We start from the raw sequence: 20,642 nt of genomic DNA, 5'->3' as shown, positions 1-20,642 counted from the left end.
TAGTTTATCATTCTCTAAAAAACTGTTCTTTCAAAAAATGTGAATTTATTGTCTATTTTTTTATATATTTCCAACCCCCAAAGCCCTCCCCTCTCTTCCCCTCCAAACTCCCAAACAAAGCCTATAGATCTTCCGAAAATGTTAATTGTTTGCTCCACACCAAATAACAATGTGAATGTTGATTGTAGCTTATGACTATTTGTTGGAAAATGCAGGTATTGTTGTCTATCGTTTTATTTTAGTGTGAAGGAGAGTAAACTAATTTAGTATAAAAATTGTGGAAATATCGTAAATAAAGCAAGTGATGTAAATAGAGGAAATATGTCCCTGTGGTCATATTTTGATGTACACCATTGTGTTTGAATACAGATAAAAATGTTTATCACATGATAAATCATTTAGAACTAGAAGTGATTGAGAAGGAAATAAAGGAGAGATAACATCCTCCTTTCTCTATTCTCCACTATTCTTTGGGGTGAATCCTCTGGTTCTTAGTGGAAAGAGGATATGCGGTAATCTTAAGTTCAATTAAAAGATAAATAAAATCTCGTCAAGAATTGTTTCCATTAGAAATTGAACTTATTAAAAGATTCGTCATAAGATAATCACATTAACCACGAGCTCAGTTAATAAACCATCTATTCTAATGGTCTTACTAAAATATTTTGATAATTGTGTTAAACCGAAGGGAATTATTGTTAGGTTGATGCAATTCATACTAAATTAAGGCTTAATGATCTCTCCAAGACATATAAAGATTGTGACAGTCAACTTGTAGGTAGATTCATTCTAGTTATTTAGATTTAATGACGATAATGGTGTTGCATGAAATGCATAGTACAATAATGTTTGGTCTAAGGACATACTAGTATAAATGGAATTTGAACCACATCTCATGGAGTTTGTTAAATATAATAAGAGTTTACTATCTTATACCCACCAAAAAAATTACCAAATTAGTATAACTTGTTTAAAATATTATCTTAAAAAAAGAAAGATTAAAAGTTGTTAAAAATGGTCATTTTTAAAATAGTATTTTTTTTCTTTTAAAAATATGAAACAACTAGGCCTATATTATGCTTCCAAAAAATACTTGGCCTATATTATGTCAATAAAATAATTATAATCATTATTAATTAATATTTTATTTTCGGTTAAATATATTTTAATCCTTATCAAATTATGATATTTCAAATTTAACCCTTGTAGAAATTTTTTATTCGATTCTATCATGTGTTTGACTCATATATATTAGGGACTAAAGGACGGAAAATACTATTACAAAAAAAAAGGACGGAAAATACTAATTGTTGGTCTCTCTATTTTCACTCACTCGTGAAATTGGTCCCTAATTTTAAAATCACGCAATTTTGATTCATTTTTCATATTTTTAACTTGTGGAATTATCATATTTTTTATTTTTCGATTCTATTATGTGGAATTATCATGAACCATTAAACTATCAGAAAACCCCTTAAAACTTTAATTTGAATATGATACATAAAAAAATAAATTAATTTAAAAAATGATAAAGAAACCCAAACTTTGTGATTTTTTAAATGGAGGGAGCAATTTGAGTGATTGAAAATAGGGAACCAAACTGTAATTAAGCCTTACTTTTATAAAAATGAGAAAACTAAAAACTAAAACTGAATTATTATTTTTTCGAAATAAATTTAAAACAAAATCGAATATTTTTTTGTAGGAAATAAATTAAAAACATTTTTTTTAGAGGAAAAATAAATTAAAACATATTTAACATTATGATATTTTTGGATCCCCTCAAAAAATAAATAAAATAATATTTTTTGGAACAATCTTTAATGGAAGATTTCTGCACTTTATAAAACCCTCTAACCTTCCCTAAAAAAAAACACCCTCTAACCGGTGAGGCTTAGATTATCTTATCTTCTTTAGGGGGTATTTACCCTTTCAAGATATCAGTCAATCAAAATGTACTATACAAATGTCACATTAAATATCAAATAAATGAGTCAATTTTTGTTTCTAAGATCTGAGAAAATTTGTAAGACATAAAAACTTTTTTTTTTATTAAGGACATAAAATAAAGCATGGCAGTTTTTTTTCAAAGGAGAAAACGTGGCAGTTGTTTTATTAAAAAATAAGCTATGAACTTGGCCGTTATTTTTTAAGCCATGAACATGTTGTTTTATTAAAAAATAATTAAATTAATAGGGTTAAAATTGGAAGAAAATATAAAAAACTACCAGCTATAAATTCAAAAGCTACTTGAAATAACTTCTCAAAACACGCTATAAGCTAGTGAAAAAAGCTTTTTAGCAAACACATCTTATTATATCAAAACAAACATTTAAGCTATTCCAACAAGCTATAAGCTAGCTTATTCGTGTTACCAAACACAACCATGTTGAATTGAATTTGATGTGAAATTTTAATTGTTACAAACCCTATAATGTAAATTAATTAAGATTGTATACATAAATATAATTAAATAAAAATTAAAAGTTACCTTATTAAAATTGATTTTTTTTATAAAAAAAATGACTCATTTATTTGACATTTAATATTACATTTGTATATTACATTTTGATTCGTTGATATCTTGAATGAGGGTAAATTAATACCCTATCAACAAAGAGGGTAATGTAGAAAAAACCCCTCTAACCTCACTACCAAAAAAAAAAAAAAAAAAACCTCTAACCGTTCCTTATTTAAAACCCTACCGCTCCTCGCAATTCTCTCATTCATTCTCTTCCTTCCTTGCGAGACTAGGGTTTCAGCATCGATGCTTTTTCTCTTTCTTCACAAGGTAACAAACCCTTTCCTTCTATTTCGTTCTTTTCTTATCGATTTGATCGATCAATGTATTCTTATCATGATCATCAATCCATTCGTACGCTATTTCATATTCGTGTACTTTACTTTACATCTTTGATCGATTACATAATAATGCTTTTGTCTTATAATTTTAGGGTTTCCAAAACAGCAATGACGAACGTAGAGGTGCATTTTCAATCACATATCAATCAACAACAAGCAACTGAGAACGACGAAGAAGTTGAAGTTGAATTGAATCTGCGATACATCAGCCTCAGAGACGCTGATTTGGTTTCAAACTTCATCGCTTCTCATGGCTCCGAAATAACTCTGCCTACTTTCAAGTCTCCTGAAGTGAAGGGCTTGGCATACACAACCTTGGCGGAACTTTTACTTCTTCTCAAGAACCATTCAATCTTAGATCTCCTTGACAATCAACGCTTTCTACTCGTTAAGTTACTTGAAGATCTTCACCATACATTTCGTTTTCGTGGACCTTGGCTTGATTCTCTTAAGATTCTCATGTTCGAGAATGCTACAAACGATTCTTGCACCTTGAAAAAACTGAGGGGACTTGAGAAAAAGTTTTAAGGGCTGTAATGATGAAATCATGCGTAAATGGCCGAGAAAGAGTAAAGGGACTGGGTTGACTGGGTTGATGCAATCCTTTAGGAAATTGGTCAAATATCATCTTAAGGTTGTTACCGAAGATAGGAAAGCTGTTTCCGATGCCAGAAAGTCTTTGAACTTCTTCTATCCTATTTAGTGTGCTTTTTTCGTTTGTTATCAGTAGTCAGCACTGACTCCTATTTTGATTTTCTTTCTTTTCATTTTGTTATCGGCATTAGACTCCTATTTTGATAAATGTTATTTTGATTTTGGTTTTGCTTATATGTTTGTTTCTCGTTTATATTATCATTTTTATATAGATTGTTGATTCTAGGCTGGACACCATCACTGAGGGGCGAACCTTGGCGTCTCCACTTATGTTTGTGAGTTTACAACAATTATTGTCATTTCGTCTATCCATAAACAAACAAACAAAAATTCAACTAATGCTCTTCAGAGTTCAGATACAATGATTTGACTATATATGAATGGAACATTGTATTACACTTTTTACTCATTTATAACTAGCTAACAAACTTCTAAAGGAGCACAGATTACCAAAACTTCTAGCTGAATAACCAAATCTACAACATGTCCTAAATTCTAACGGTTCTGTTCAAAAACGAAACTCTGCTGCTACAAGATATATATCAATTTGAAAGTAAAGATGGATAAAATTTAAATTAATGTTTTTTAGATACAGAGTTTGACTATCTATGGAATATTGTATTAACGTTCTATGGTAGGACTAATAATAGAGATGATTGGGATGATAGTCAAATACACCGGTTTGCATTTTGTAACATAAAATTCATAACTATATGATAAACTAGTTATGAGTTTTTTGTTACAAAATATACAGATTTAAAAAATAAAATAAAAAATATACAGTAGGAAAATGAAGGCAGGCAGAACCTCAATTCTAGACCTTCATTTGCATCTTTGGATTGCCCGTTTCCGCTTATGATATAACCAAACAACTAGATTTTCATATATATATATATATATATATATATATATATATATATATATATATATATATATATATATATATGTTTTCTATCTGTTAATATGAGATTATCTTCCAAATAATGATATCTCAAAAAAAATATCTCTATAATGAAACATGTAGCTGATCTTGGTACACAGGTTATAGCAACTTTTTAGTAGTTTGAACTAAGCATTGGCCATGTTTTGTCATAAAACTATGAGTAGTATTCCATTGCTGGAAAATTTGATTGAGTGTTGCATAGCGAAGTTTGGGCATACAATATTCCAGAATATTTTGATCGAGTAATATTCCTAGCTTCTTACAGTAGAAATCAATAACCCAATAAAACTATGAGTTGTATGCCCCTGCTGAATATTTAGTTGAGATGTAAAAAATGTGATGGTTGCAAGCCAGTAACTTCCCCTTTCCACTAACTACCTTGGACTAAGCTTCTCATTAAACTATTTCGCCAATGACTTAAATTTTCATCTTGTGCAATAGTTTTTTTGTTCAATATATAATACAATTTTCTGATTTCTACTGTATTGGGTTTGGTGTTCTCAATCGTGGATCGGAACTGTTTGTTCGAATTTCGCTATGCAACACTGCTATTTCAGAATATTTTGTACTAATTAGTGTAAGGAACAATTACAATTTGTTGAAATTCCGCTATTCAATAGGGCTATGATGGTGCTATAGCTGCTTAATAACACTGATGGAGTTTCTATCATACATCTTCCTAAGTTTGAGAAGGAATTGGAAGGGGATGTAGCAAGCCTAATAGCTTGATATTTATTCTGTTACCATATTTACACATTTCTGCTCAAACTTCTCCATATTTGTTCTGTTTTCTCACAATACCCAAATGCCCCACATGGGGAGATGAGTGGAGTTCATTTAAAATAGAAAGAATGCCTGCTAATTTTGCAGACAATAGCAACATGTCTTTATGCCACAAAAAGACTTGGCTAAAAGAGAACCCAAAGTGTGAATTAGGACTTATTTGAATTTTGAAATGTTTTTTTCTATGAGCTTGAACATAATGAAATAATAAACATGTGTGCCTATCATTATTTGATCAAGCTTTCACAATGTTAGTGTTTAATAAAGTTCTTCTTTGATGATTGTCAATCTAAATAGTTTTCCTTTGATTAGATGTATAAATTTTGTTTGAGATACCTTTCCCATTCTTCTCTGGACTCTGAAGTTAGATATTGGCATAATCAGAGCTTGTTTGACCAAACTTTTTTTTCAACTCTCATCTCCTTAAGGTGATAGAGCATGCAATTAGACTCAAATAAATAATTTAGAAGTAAAATTTATATTGGTTTGTCTTTTCTTTTAATTGTTTTAGTTGGAAATTTTAGCTGGATCTTTAGTCTCTAGGCCTGTTAGGTTATTATCTATTACCACTCTTATATGTAATATTGTTTTGGACATACCTTGCAAATCAACCAAGATAAATAAAAATGTTAGTTTGCCTTTCTCTTCCTCATTTAGCTTAGAACCCTAGTTAATTTCTCATATAGTTTCAATAATATAGCTTTTAAGAAAGCTACAAAAGAAGCAATTTGTTTACAATGAACAAAAGCCAAATCAGAAGACCTTATAGAAAGGTGTTAACAGTTACTTCTCAAACGCTTTTTGGTGGATCTTTGTTTGATTCCTTTGAGAGTCTCATTGCTGATAATGTACAATACGACGATGAGCGCCTCAAAAAGCTCAAGGATAAGGAACGTGAGTTGAAGCGTGGGAAGGATTTCGTGTGTCACCTGTTGAATATGATAAGTGCCAAGCAACAGAAAACTGACCTTACCGGTGATGAGCACGCTGAGATTTTGCCTTACCGTGTCAAGTGGTTCAAGCGACAAGGAAACTTGTAGAATCTGAGCTTGCAAATCTTATGGTAAAGTTGAAAGCTGTTTCTAATGCTAATAGCTTGCAAATCTATTAGAAAAAAAAAAGATTTGTATCCTTAAATTTTTTATTCCATCAACCCTGAGGTCCTCTGTTGCGAAAATATAAATTAAAAATAAGCTAAAATGGAGACGCTACTCAATATTTCTACAATCACTATTATTGATCATATGTGTTAAAATAAACGTTTGACTAAATTTTGTAAACTTGATTCAGTTAAAATAAGGTTAGATGTATTCAGACAATATTACTCTAAGCAACTTTGATTGTAAGACAATCACAAAATTTGGTCATGAAAGAGCATATTACCCGTTTTTCTAAAAAATTCTTATATCGACATCAATTGTAAAGTTTTAAGAACTTTTTTTTTTTTACCGGAAAACCATCATATAAGAAGAAAATTCTTATGATACTCATATAATTTTTACTCAAATGAAAATTTCCATCGCTTAACTCGCAAATTTTATATATCTCCCTCTTCCAAATTTCATGTTTCCTCTCTCAATTTTACCCTTTCAAGTGCAAAAAGTTAATATTTTAAGGCTTAAATATGAAAATAGTCCCTGTAAATATCTGACATTTTGGTTTTAGATCCTGTAAAAATATTTTTTGGTTTTAGTCCCTGCAAATATAAAAAATTTGGTTTTGGTCCTTGATATTTTGTTTTAGTCCTTATAAAATTGATTCATATTGGATTTGGTCCTTGTAATATTTAGAATATTTGATTTTAATCCCTCAAAACGAGGACTAAAATGAATATTATAGGGACCAGTTTCAATATGAAATGATTTTACAAGGATTAAAACAAAATACCAAGGACCAAAACTAAATATTCTATATTTGCAGGGACTAAAACCAAAACGCAGATATTTACGAAGACCATTTCCATATTTAAGCCATAATCCCATAAAACTCAATTTTGAAGCTCCTTGAATATACAACCGATAATTTTATGGAATTCAAAATCTCATGGCCCACCAAAATAATATTTTATTGTTAAGAAAAACTCAAGGCACTATTTGATTTACCTTAATTTTTAAAATAAAAATAAAAACCAACTTAATCTCTTATTATTAAAACTTAACCCCAACCCTAATCTACTCTATTTTTTTCCTTCCTTTGTCACGCATTAAATGCTCCTAAACCTCTATCATCATTCATAATTACGTTTGACATTCTCATTCCCATTGCCACAAGTTAATTGCTCATAAACCCCTATCATCATCCATAATCACGTTTGACATTTTCATTTAAAAGCAAATGTGTCTCTTAAATCAACATTAAAGCGTATAATACTGGCATCCCACTCAATTCCATTTTTCCACCTTGACTCTTTATATCTCCAAAGAGTCAATGGATCTTTCTCCCGCTTATGAAATTACTCCAAATCTGGGCTTAATGCATAATGCTATGGAGTCTTCTCCTACTGCTCTCATTCTTAAATTTAGAAACAAAGACTATGTTCCTTCAAATTTCAATAGCTATTCTCAACAAGCTTTAATGCAAATTTGAGTCTTTAATTGAATCAAAGACTGAACTGTTAGCGAAGACTAACGACATCAAAGTTGTTTTCCATAAACGTTGTGATGCAGAAATTGTTGTTATTCATGTCAGAAAGCTTTCGTCTCAAGGTTTTGCCTCATAAACCAAAGAAGGGTACTGGAAAGAGAAGCAAGGAAAGTAAGAAACAATCAAGTTATGTGCATGATGTTTCTGCAGTTTGATGCATTGGCTTTAATGTTTGTAAATTTTTGATATTACTATAATTTGTTGAAATGTTTTGTGGTTTAATATAATATTATGTGGTAAGTTTATTTTAAATAACAACATTCTTAATTACTACTTTGATGAGTTATTAATTACATACCTGACATTTGATTCAACCATGGTTGATCGTGCAATAGAAACCTTGCTATCATATCATTGTCTAACCGGTATATATATTATTCAATATAGTTTCTCAGCGTGACTCTTTAAATTGTGTTGTTTGTATGATTCATTGGAATTAAAATCCTTCCCATGGTATGATTAATGTAGTAAAGATTTATTATATGATTTCATTGTCATCTTATAAAAGTTTTTAAATATTTTTTAGTATTTACTTTCAATATGACCCCTGCGTCAGCACGGGTCATCGTTCTAGTTTTTATTAATATATGCAGCTAGGAACCTAAGTTTCCATTAGAATATAGTAGTCAAGGTGGCAAACGTCTCATTACAAAACAATTTAGAAATTTGATTTCTTTTTAGAATAACTTTGTGCAACTGTAGAAAGTATAGACTTTATTCTAATAATTCCCTTGCTTTCAGGGATTTACATCCATTGAAATTGACATACAATTTCAAGCACATATTCTAATAATTCCCCTGCTTTGAGGGATTCACATTCATTGAAATTGATACATGATTCCAAGCACAGTTGACAATAATGAATGAATATGCAAGGTGCAGCCCTAAAATAAATTAATTTTTTTATTTAATATGGACCCAAAATTAAGATTTCAGCCATAGTCATAGCCATAGCTTGTCTCATTAGATTAATTACAAGTGTGACAGCAAAGTTTTCTAAACTGCAACTTGGTAGACTTTGTGATTGAGCTAGCACTCCATTATTGCCTTTTTATGCAACAGTTCTGAGATAAGATCCAAAAAATGGCTTTTTATATTTATGTGCACTCACCATCAAGTCAAGATTACATCACACTAGACATGAGTGGGAGAAAACAAGTGAGGGGTATGCTCAATTTGAATGAAAAATTGACATTTGATGTTTGTAATAAGCTAGTTGCATAGTATAGATGAAATAAACAAATTGAGATTGAAGATAAATCATTTGGATTAATTAATCATCATCAAATTGAAAAAACAAGATATCAATTGGACAAACTGATCTTAGATTCATAGATAATAAGATGACAACAGCCTTTCATTCAGAAAAATGCAGTAAATATATTATTAATATATGCTTTTATGTACAATATAATTTAGAATCATAGAGCCAAAAAAATTCAGACCCTTTCTGGAGATTTAAAGGATCTAAATCTCCTTAGCTTGGTATCAAATTCCAAACATTGAAAACCCAAAAATTGAAGAAAAGGATGAAAAAAAATGAAGAAACTAAATTAATCATGCAAAAAGATGACATCTTATTCAACTTAATTCTTAGGTGTTGAATCCACCTCTGAATTATGCCTCATTGAAGGACCTGAAGGTGGTATTCGCATTCCTTTCGGGAAGAAGTTGAAAACCAAACGCGGGTTATGCTTTCGCCTTAGATGTTCTGTGTTTTCATTCATCTTCAGCTTCATTGTTGTAATTCCCATCCTTGTAGAAGTGCAAGAACCAACAAAAAGCAAGTAAACAAGGAGAAGTGTTAGAGAAAATGTTTTACATGAGAGATGCATGGATTTAGAATATTGAGAATTAGCCATAGGGAAGGAATGAGGAGGATGTTTGATAGGAAGAGGTTTAAGAAAGATGTTGGAGTTTTTGTTCTTTTTACTTTTTGAGGAAAAAAATTCAATGTGAAGAAACTAAGAAAGTGGTTTCATATGTGGGTTGCATGGAGGAATAATGAAAAATGAAAAATGTAAGGTTATTGAATATGAAATTTAAACAAGAGAATTGAGTCACACGCAAAAGAGACTATTGAAATTTCAATGTCAACGTTTGAAAAATACAATAGAAAATATTTAATATTTGGGGTAGAAGTACTTGGTGATGGCTATGCTTGGACTTGGGCACCAAATTTATTTGCTTTAGGTGTATGAAAATGTCTTATTTATTGGTCAATAAGAATGATTTCTTTTCATAATAATAAAACATGCCAAAGCGTGTGATTGTGAAACATTGAAATTTGGAAACTTTAGCACATGCTTGAAAGCCTAAGAATTCGATAAGGGTTGTCACCGTCACTATATGGTGAAGGATAGTTTTCACTTTTATATCTATTTAACCGATTTGGGAAATTAATGGTGTTTATAATTAGTACAATAACTTGAAAATGGCGTGTAAAAATATGCATATGGTGTGGACCCAATCTTCTTTGTTCTTTCTAATTTTGTAGATGGTGTGAATACATTAGTACACGAAGTTTCGTTGAATATGTATCAATTATCTAATTATTCATCGACAAATCATATTTTTGTATTAAATCATTTAAAAATAGAATAACACACTACATAGAGTTTTTTTTTTGAAGAAGCTCACACTACATAGAGTTTAAAAAAGGTAATGTACTTTGATGTTATTAAAAGTGAAGAAAGTAAATAGAATGCAGTAAAATAAGTTGTTTTGTTCCATTATGCTTTGTACACATATGTCAAACAGTACTGAAACATTGTTATTGTACAAAAAGAGTAGAGTTTTAGCACGGCAAGCATTGTAGAAAAAGGAGGGTGTGATTAATCAATTTCTATGCAATAATTAGTGAGATAATGTTGAGAACTTGGTGACCCTTTTGAATTATTTTTTTCCTTTGCCAATACCATTTTGAGAACTTTCATTACACCAGGTTTTCTTTTTTTTAAGAAATTTTGTTGCACCAGGTTAATGAATATCTTGGTGTAGTATGTTGGTATATAATATTATTTTTTGGCAAATAGTTCAAGAGATTATTTGGCATAGAATAGTTGAAGAGATGTGATATCTATTTAAGGTAAGAACTATGTTACCTTTGAAGTCTTCTAAAAATATGTTATCTTTAAAGAATTTTGAGTAATTTATCCACAATTCTTCAAAGATAACCTAAAAATAATAGTTCAATTATTTATTTGCAGAAAAACCAATGTTGGAGTACTTAACATTTTTTTGTGTAAGGAAATAAAAATTTTGCGAATCATGAGGTCATTGCATTTTTGTTGAGAACCCACTTCACAATCACAATAATCGAGTTGCCAGCAATCTATGATTAATGATGGGACATCATTATCGTGGTGTTTATTTGGAAAGCGAAAATATGGTTTAGCTTGTTCTTTCAACATAAAATCCATTTTTTTTTTTTTTATCGAAAAGGAAAACAAATAAATATGATTATTTTTTATAGTAAAAAAGTTTATATGAGTTTATATGAGAGCTGGTTTTGGTGGAATCATTCGTAACAATGTAAGAATTTATTTATCAGATATTTTTAGTTATATTAATGATTCATTGACATCTTGTATGTTGATCTATACGCTATCTACCAGGGTCTTATCTTGGTAAAAACATTAGCTATCATTGAGTTTGTTTGCTACACCGACTCCTTGCATTGTATCAACCTTCTCAAATGTCCAGCAATGATGTTTCATATTTATGCGGTCTTGATTCAAGATATGAACGATTTGATTGGGTTATTTGGATAGAGTAATGTAATTGTTAGTCACTCTATTAGAGAGGGTAATCACTAATCACTACACGGATTTTATAGCCAAACTAAGAGCCTCTTCGTATAATCAGTTGCTCTACCATATCTCCATTGAATGAATCATTTGGACGAAGCTGAAACTTTCTATTCTTGAGAGTAGTTTTTTGTTTTTCGCTTTTTTTTTCTTTTCTCTCTTTTTCTTTCTGCTTGCATTGTAACCGAAAAATTAAAGGAACTTACTAAGATCAAACATCTCTCAAGTTCAAAGAACATTTACACGTATATTTACTAATTGTCCACCAACAAATTTAAACATTGATCCTGAAAGTTGACCTCCGGTTCTTATGGTATACAAACCAGACTCTTTACCAACTAAATAAATATTCCTTTGGAAAAAAGTATAACAATTATTTTGATGTGTATCTTTTAATTTCCGTGTGACGATCTTATAAGAAAACAAGCATTTTTGGGACCTACTAAACTAACTAGTCATTTTACACTCAACTTGTCAACACTAATTTCAGTAGCTAACTATGATACCATATACGCTACCGCTACCTAATCCTAACTTTATATTCTCTTTTTTCTTCTTATGATTTATAAGTATAATTTTTTCTTTCCTTGAAAAAAAAATTATAATTTTTTCTTAACTGCGATTATGAGTATAATTTGTTGGAAGTGTCAATGCATAGCCCTTGCATGATAAAATTATAGTACCTCTCGTCTAAGTTTTTTTTTCTTTTTTTCTTTTTCAAATAACCTAGTGGGTAGAATTCACCAAGGTGAATAAATAGAGTGTTTGGAGTTCGAACTACGATCCCTGCATATAACAATGAATATCTCTGTCAACTGAGTTATGTTCACGGGGACCTCTCATCTAAGTTTATTAGTGGAATGTTTTATTTTTTTTATTAAAACTTTGACAACTTTGAATAAAACTGAGGAATTGAAATATGTCTTGAATTTTAGTTGATCCAGGCTTTCATGATTTTGTTTGCGATCACTGACGTTCTTATGGTCAACAAGTTGTGATAAATGTAGGAAAGAAATTGATCTTACACTGTAGCACCATAAAAATAAAAGAGTAAATAGTCAATTTCCCCCCTGAAATTGTAAGTTTTATCAATTATTTTCTTGAAATTAACAAAACTTCAATTACCCCCCTGAAATTTCACAACGTTAGTCAATTTACCCTCTCCGTCAAATTTTTCTGTTAGTGAACATGACGTTTTGCAAATACCCCCCTGAAGTTTTGCACTTATGTGCAAAATCCCTCCAAACTTAAAAAATTATATTATTTTTTTCTTAAAAACAAACTATTAATAGTTAAATATTAAAACTAACTATTAATTTTGGAATTTGGGAAAACTACATGCATATATACATCAAAATAGGCTCCAAAATGGGGAAAAATGTGTATTTTTTAAAGTGATAATAATGGGATGATTTGTGGATTAATATTGGAGGTTGTGTAGTTTAAATGGTTTGAGCAAACTGTTGAAGGAGTTGGAGGAGTTAAAAGACTAAGATGGTGAAGGAGAAAATATAAATTTAAATCTGATTATTAATTTTTTTATAAACCTCTAAAAATAATAATTTATCTATTAGAAATAACCATTATTGTCACTTTAAAAATACACATTTTTCTCTATTTTGATGTATATATGTATGTAGTTTTTCCAAACTCCAAAATTAATAGTTAGCTTTAATATTTAACTATTAATTGTTTGTTTTTAAGAAAAAAATAATATAAATTTTTAAGTTTGGGGGCATTTTGCACATAAGTGCAAAACTTCAGAGGGGTATTTGCAAAACGTTATGTTCACTAACAGAAAAATTTGACGGAGGGGGTAAATTGACTAACGTTGTGAAATTTCAGGGGGGTAATTGAAGTTTTGTTAATTTCAGGGAGATAAATGATGAAACTTATAATTTTAAGGGGGAAATTGACTATTTACTCAAAAATAAAAACAAGGTCAGCATTTGAAGAAAGAAATTGATAAATGTAGGAAAAAATTTGATTAGATTCAAACCAGTGTTAATCCTATTAATGTCAATTATGAGTTTGATCTCTAAAAACCAACTTAACTACAATTATTGCTAACATTTGCGTATTAAAAAAAAACATATGTCTCACTTTCTTGTTTAAGATGATGTCTTGACACCAACGTGCTAAGATACATTAGCTCCAACATAAGTGTTTTGACCCAGATGGTTTTAAGCCGTATTTTTATCTAACACTTTTAGCCTCTTTATGGTGAGGAAATATTTCATGAATGTTGTGTTTGGCTAGAGACCGGTAACTTCCCCTTTACTCTTAATTTGACCAACATTGCATTTATGATGAACAATTGTCAATGAAAAGGTTAGTGTCCTATTGCTACTTATAAAGTCATCTATACATTGGTTGTTAAGAAGTTAACAAAGAGACTAAAAATTATTCATGATAAGTGTATCACATATAATCAATTAGTTTTTGTCCCCAGAAGATCAATTTTGGAAAGCGTCACGGTAGCTTTTTTTTTTTATTATTTTTCTTAAACACGACTTTAATTGATACTACTAACTTACTTGAAATATGAAAAAGTCAATATTGAATATTATAGATAAATGACAATTTAGTATTATCCCGACGTAAAATAGACACACTAATTAAACTCGTTGGATCTTTTGCTTGATTGAAATTATGGGTGGTAAAATACCCGTGGTGTGCTTTATGAGGCATCGTGGTGTGCTTTATGATCCACTTTTTCGCTAGAAGTATCAATTCTCATAAATTTATGAGTTTAAAGGATTTACACATGCAATAAGAGTTTATTATTCTTCCATGTCATTTCACTACTCAAAGTGTATTTTGAAATTATTTATATGAAGGGGAAAAGTTGTGAGCACTTATTAGTTGTTGAAAGAGTGCAAATCCCATTGGTTAAGTATAAACAAATTTACAATGATAGTGCATGTCTCTTTAACTCTAAATTAAGTGATTACATATAATTTTTTCTACCCTAAATTTATATTTGGGTGCCCCATAAAATATAGGATCTCATGCGATTTTACACTCTAAACATGTTCAAAGTCGCTACAAACAGAAGAATAAATGATAAGGGTGAAACTAACACTTCACACTTAATTATTGTTCGCGAAGTAGCTATTCGTGACAACCAACATTTTCTCAAGTGTGTTACATGAAAAGAAAATGTTACTCTTTAGAAATCCAAACCAGAATGCATGTTTGTAACCAACTTGAACTAACATGTCTTTTTCCTTGAATTTGAAAATTGATATGTAATACTGCAAGCAGCATGTGACATATATATCATATTGCTTTCTGTTCGTTACAGAATGAATCTTACATAGAAGATCATCAGGAACTCAAAGAGAATGGTGGCATTTAATATTGGCTCTGGCAAACACAATTGAGCATGACTCAACACATGGACCCAATTCATGCTCATTAGATGCCTACATAGCTAACAATGCTACAATAAAAGACAACAAAAATCTCAAGAATTTTAAACATGAATACGACCCTTTAGATTTATTTATACTGTGAAAAGTCAATTTGCTGTTCCATTCATAAATAATAAAAATCATTATTTATTATTTTTGGGATATTTTACTACCACTCATTATTTCATATCACTTTCTCGATGCTCATTTGATGGCATTTCATAAGTACGTAAATCATCTTCCAAAATGTTTTTTTTTATTTTTTTTTATTTTACACCTCTAATTTACCACCCATTATTTTTCACATGTTGAGGAGTGAAATCACTTATAATGGGTGATAAATCACTTTTTTTAGAGGGCGGTGATAAATAACTTGTAACATTGCATAAAACTCGGTAGATTCCACAAAAATAACTATTGAAAATGATCTTAGATGACATAAATATATCAAATTGTGACACAACATGCTTGGATGTTGGTGGTAGTCTTTTATTTTTTGTGGCCGGAGTTCGAACTCCGAACCTTGCATATATTATATATTATTCGTATCAATTGAGTTAAGCTCACGAGGACGGTGGTAGTCTTGTCGCTGTGGTTAGTGAGAAGCAAAATAAAAGTTAGTGGTGATTTATAAATCATACAAGTAGAAATTATGGGCAGGACATACGCAGATTGATAGGGTAATGTGATTCAAGGCCCATTTGTTTTAAAAATAAAAATTTAGAAGAACATTTGTTTAAAATTCTTGAGAAAATACTTTTGATTAATTTATTTAAGCTTGTTTGTGTGTACTTGTGAGTGTACCTTAGAAGTTTCCTATATTTAAACACTATTTTTTTATGAAAAAATAATTATAAGAGCACGTTGTGACCTCATCTCCGCCGTTCATGTCATCTCTAACAACCCTTTTGATCACGCCACATCTCACAGAGACGATTAGCACTCTCATCATCTATATAAGGATGAGTCAGCGTCATCCTCAAGGTACACTTCATTTTCACCACATTTCACACATAATCAAATCTTTTAAATATTGTCTTGAGTTTTGGAGTGCTAACGTATTTGCACACAACTTTCTCCTCTACGGTGAAGACTCGACATCTACCACACCGGAACATTGTGAACCACCATTCTACGTATGTGATCTTCACTGGACAGGTCAACAGGAGATTGCATGATTTGTGTTTTAACTATATCAAATATGATTAATCATACTATATCAAATATGATTAAAAATTCATTCCTTTTTTTTTTTTTTTCATTCCATGTGTTGTTTGTATATTCTTCAGCCACAAATTAAAAAGCACAAACCAATGGTGGAACCACAAACGTGATAAGATTGAGACCAAAGTTTCCTTGAGGGGAACAAAGTATATGGAGAATTCCAACAAGTAAAATTGAGGAACATTCAATTTTCCTCCCTTATTATACATTGTTTAATGCCCTGAAAACAACTTTGAAAACCAAGTTTGAACAAAGAGGCACAGATCTGCCATATGCCAGACCAAGCTTTTGTAATGAACCCAAACCCATTATAACCCTCTTTAATCCTAAGGTCCATTAAAAGCTATGTACCAGCCTACACATATACATTCATAGTTAGACACCTCCCCTGTACCAACAGGCCTATAAGCCTACTCTCTTTAATCCTCCACATTTCACTTTCATATATTAAAGTCATAACCGTCTTGCATTAAAAATCAAAAAATGAAAATGCTATAGTCTCATTCCAATTTCCCTATTTCTTCAATAAAAAAATACATTGCAAAATACAAAAATATTCACATAAAAATAAAGTGTAAAGTACTACTCTTACTACATAAATAAAAAATAAATAAAATCCAGGAAAGGTAAAAATATATAATGTTGCAGATGATTCTTCTTGTCTATGTGCAGTTGAAAGCTCAACTAGCCAATATGTACAACTAGAAGATGCCCAATTCTCACCTCAATTTTGGAATATTATTATTATGCTTTATGCAGTTACATTCTATGAAAGCACAAATTAATTAAAATGAGTAAGATCTCAATTTGCAAGAATCAAGCATAGGCAAAAAAAAAATACACCAAAGACCAAGTGGTTTAATTAATATTGTGTAGTAGTACAATAGTTACACAGATTACATTACAGTCCCCATGTGTATATGATTTTCAACCAGATTTCAGTGCAGTTGTGCAGAATTGTCTGCAAAAAATTACGTAATTGTCTTTGGCGTTACTCTCATATTCATTCCATTAGAGAGGGGGTCCCTCATAGTTTCTTGTTGACCATAGGTGAATTCAGTACTATGTAATATATTCAGAATGAAAAAATCATGCATGAAATTGGAAATAATATTTTACAGATAATTAACAAATTGACAAGACTATTAGATTATGTTAGAACAAAATATAAAACACATACTACTTGTTGTAATGTAACACCTAAAAGGTTAATTAAAAGCCCAAGTTACACTTTTCATAATCAAATTAAAAAACTAAGTACTAGACCCAAAATCATAAAAATCCACCAGAAACAACTAGTAGCACAGCTAGAAAATCCCATAGAGGTTATGAAATTGGAATTATGGTTGATATCACCATTGATCACTTCAGTTTTAGCATTTGATTTTACCAAATGAATCTCCTCTTGGTGACATGGTTTTACTCCATAAGGAACATTGTTTGTTGACATTAATTCAAATGGATAGCAAAGTTTAGGATTACTCCAAGCCCCAAAACGTCTTCCCAATTTACCAAAAAACCCTTTTGAAAATTGAATCTCACCTTTAAGATTATTTCCACTTAAGTAAAGTGCATTGAGAGAAGGAAGTGTTTCTAGCTTTGGTGATAAGTTACCTGTAATGTTGTTATCACTAAGTCCCAAAAATCTCAATTTCTTTAATTGTGATAAAGACTCAGGAATTTCACCTATCAATTCCATGTTAGAGAGTTCCAATATCACCAAATTTTGAAGATTCTCCCACTTTAAGGTTCTTATATCACCACCTAATGGGTTATTTGATAAAACCATTTCTTCCAATGAATTCATCTCTTGTAAAGATAAAACCAATCCACAACATAATCTATTGTTCCTTAAGTCCATTAGTGTCAAATTCTTAAGATTACCAAATTCATTAAGTAACTTCCCTTCCAAGAAATTGTGACTTAAATCAAGCTTCAATACTGAAATTAACCTTCCAAGTGTCACAGGCAATGTTCCAGATAATGAATTTCTGCTTAAATCAAGGATTAATAAATCACTTAACCCTCCAAATATATCTGGAATATTACCACTAAAATTGTTTCCACTAAGAACAAGTCTCTTCAATTTTACAAGATTTCCAATTTCTTGTGGTATGTTACCTGTTAAACCATTTTCTAGCAAAACTAATGATTGAAGATTCTTGAGTACACCAAAAGTTGAAGGAATGTTACCAATGAGACCTGGATTTGATCTAAACTCTATTGATTCTAAACTTTCAGCAAGTTTCTCCCAATTTCCAGTAGGAATTGAAACCGGAAGCTTATTTGGTGATTGAAAACAGTTGAAGAATGATATAGCTTTAAGATGCTTGAGCTGAAATAGTTCTGGTTTAAATTCCAATTTTTCATTAGCACAAGGCAGAGAATTTTCATGAATAGGTCCAATGTTGATTACTGTTACATACCAAAGTCCATTGAAGATATCACAAGAAACTCCCTGCAGCAGAAAATAACATAACAAATAATTGAACATCATGTTCTGAAAGGAAAAAATTTATAATTTCATATATTGAATTGATAAAGTTCTGAAATTTCTTCTACATGGTTTAAATGACATGTAATCATTTACTGTGTTGCCAATAAAACTTCAGAAAATGTGAGATAGGGATAAGGACAATTACTAAGAAACAATTTACATGCAAGGACCTAACAGTAGAACTAAACCAAGGGGTTGCTTAATTTCAAGGACTAAAATGTGTATTTTTACTTAATTTTTTTAGTTTCACCTAAGAAATTCACTCACAAAATTAAGTCCAAAGCCTCACTTATGAACTAAATAATAATAATAATTAGCTAAAATCTTTAACAACAAAAGATTAAGGGAGCTTGTTTAATGCTGAAAAAAGTATCTGCAAGTCATTAACTAAAAAATACTATATCTCAGTTAAAATACTATTACATCAAAATCTCATAAACTTGGAACTGTTTCCAAACATGATTTCTAGCACAGTAAAAAGGTGTTTGATAGGACTATTTACACAGTACATGTATGTGAAAAAAAAAATGTACCTCAATAGAAGTTGAACCACAAGGATCTGGATAGAGATCTGAGCCATTCCATGAATTACCAACAAAGCCTTGAATGGTTGAATACAGAGCTTCTTGTTCTGCTTTCTCCATTGGAGAAACAACAGTAGCATCTTCTTCTTGTCCATAGCATTTTTCATTCATAGAGAGAATGAACATAACAAAAATAACACTACTAATGATACACTTCATTATGATGTTATTGAGTGAAAAATAGGATTGTTAATATTGAAGAACTAGTTAGAGATTCTTGGCTGTAATTCAATTCAAGTAGTTGTTATGATATAAGCATATTTCTCTCTTAGTGAAAAAATAAAACAAAGATAAGAGCAGAGTTGTTTTGTAAGAAGACGGATTGTAGCAAGGAGAAAGAAAGAACAAGATCCTGAAATTATGCTCCAACTGAACAGGAAAAAATATGAAAATAGGAATGAAGGAAACAAAAAGGCTGAACAACAAAGCCTGATAACCTGTGTTTTCTTCCTTGTGTTTAGGGAAAAAACTAAGGAAGCATATGATATTGTATATATATAAGAATATAAGAAAGTAAGAAAGAACACACAATATATCTTCTTATCACAGTTCTCGAAGCTTTAAAGTCATGATAATTAATAACAATGGTTTGGCTTTAATATATGATCAGAGTTCTGTGAGGTCTATAATATGTAAGGCAAAAATAGGCTTTCCTTTTTCTGTACCTATGCTATACAATTTGCACACCCTATACATGTGTTTGTCTTACTGAATTTTATTACATACTATACTATACTATAGATTATTAATATGAGTAACTAGTGTGTTTAATGTATAGTTGGAATTATGTAGTAGCATTAGTCACAACTTTGGGAGGCTATTAAATATTATAGGTAGTTGAAGAGAATAATTGAATTTTATTAGTATAAGCTAGTAACGAGTGTTTAATAGTAGTATATAGTTGGAATTATATATATATATATATATATATATATATATATATATATATATATGTAGCACTAGCAGCATTATTTACATTACAAGTTTAGGGGGGCTATACTTATAGGTAGTTGAAGGGGAATAATAATGGATACAAAGATTGAAGTTAAATGAAATGTGTTGGAGGAGAGTGAGTGAGTGAGTGAGTGAGTGAGTGAGTTAGGTTGCGTAAGGTATAGTAGGGGACCATTGTCCATGCAGAGATAGAGAGAGAGGTGCATGCAAGACAAATGAGGCTTTTATCCGTTATTGCCTCGTTGTCTTTGTGTTTTTGGTGGTGGTTTTTTT

At 30.5% G+C, this 20,642-nt stretch overlaps 3 protein-coding genes across 3 annotated transcripts; 1 reads left to right on the top strand and 2 right to left on the bottom strand.

Moving 5' to 3' along the window:
• Positions 1-2,712: 2,712 nt before the first annotated feature.
• LOC120577595 (uncharacterized) lies at positions 2,713-3,581 on the top strand. Its single transcript, XM_039829217.1, has 2 exons — positions 2,713-2,791; positions 2,955-3,581. Exon 2 carries the CDS (start codon positions 2,971-2,973, stop codon positions 3,388-3,390), a length of 420 nt encoding a protein of 139 aa, XP_039685151.1. The 5' UTR covers positions 2,713-2,791; positions 2,955-2,970; the 3' UTR covers positions 3,391-3,581.
• Positions 3,582-9,193: 5,612 nt separating this feature from the next.
• On the bottom strand, positions 9,194-9,922 carry LOC11414162 (protein IDA). The gene has a single exon (XM_003591799.4). It carries the CDS (start codon positions 9,745-9,747, stop codon positions 9,472-9,474), a length of 276 nt encoding a protein of 91 aa, XP_003591847.1. The 5' UTR covers positions 9,748-9,922; the 3' UTR covers positions 9,194-9,471.
• A 7,493-nt stretch (positions 9,923-17,415) lies between these two features.
• Positions 17,416-20,314, bottom strand: LOC11422385 (piriformospora indica-insensitive protein 2). The gene is made up of 2 exons (XM_024773585.2): positions 19,365-20,314; positions 17,416-18,792 (listed from the first exon to the last, which is right to left on the bottom strand). Exons 1-2 carry the CDS (start codon positions 19,572-19,574, stop codon positions 17,575-17,577), a joined length of 1,428 nt encoding a protein of 475 aa, XP_024629353.1. The 5' UTR covers positions 19,575-20,314; the 3' UTR covers positions 17,416-17,574.
• Between the last annotated feature and the right edge of the window lie 328 nt (positions 20,315-20,642).

Source organism: Medicago truncatula, chromosome 1 (genome assembly GCF_003473485.1).
Source record: "Medicago truncatula cultivar Jemalong A17 chromosome 1, MtrunA17r5.0-ANR, whole genome shotgun sequence".
NCBI lineage: Eukaryota > Viridiplantae > Streptophyta > Magnoliopsida > Fabales > Fabaceae > Medicago > Medicago truncatula.
Note: the sequence above shows the minus strand (reverse complement) of the source record. Positions and strands in the feature narration are given on the sequence as shown.

What these genes read in the sequence shown, in the direction of transcription:
- LOC11414162 (XM_003591799.4), bottom strand. Translation starts at nt 9,747, where the DNA reads ATGGCTAATTCTCAATATTCTAAATCCATGCATCTCTCATGTAAAACA.
- LOC120577595 (XM_039829217.1), top strand. Translation starts at nt 2,971, where the DNA reads ATGACGAACGTAGAGGTGCATTTTCAATCACATATCAATCAACAACAA.
- LOC11422385 (XM_024773585.2), bottom strand. Translation starts at nt 19,574, where the DNA reads ATGAAGTGTATCATTAGTAGTGTTATTTTTGTTATGTTCATTCTCTCT. An exon ending in GTGGTTCAACTTCTATTGAG is followed by an intron (nt 18,793 to 19,364) that starts GTACATTTTTTT and finishes TTTCTGCTGCAG; the next exon opens with GGAGTTTCTTGTGATATCTT.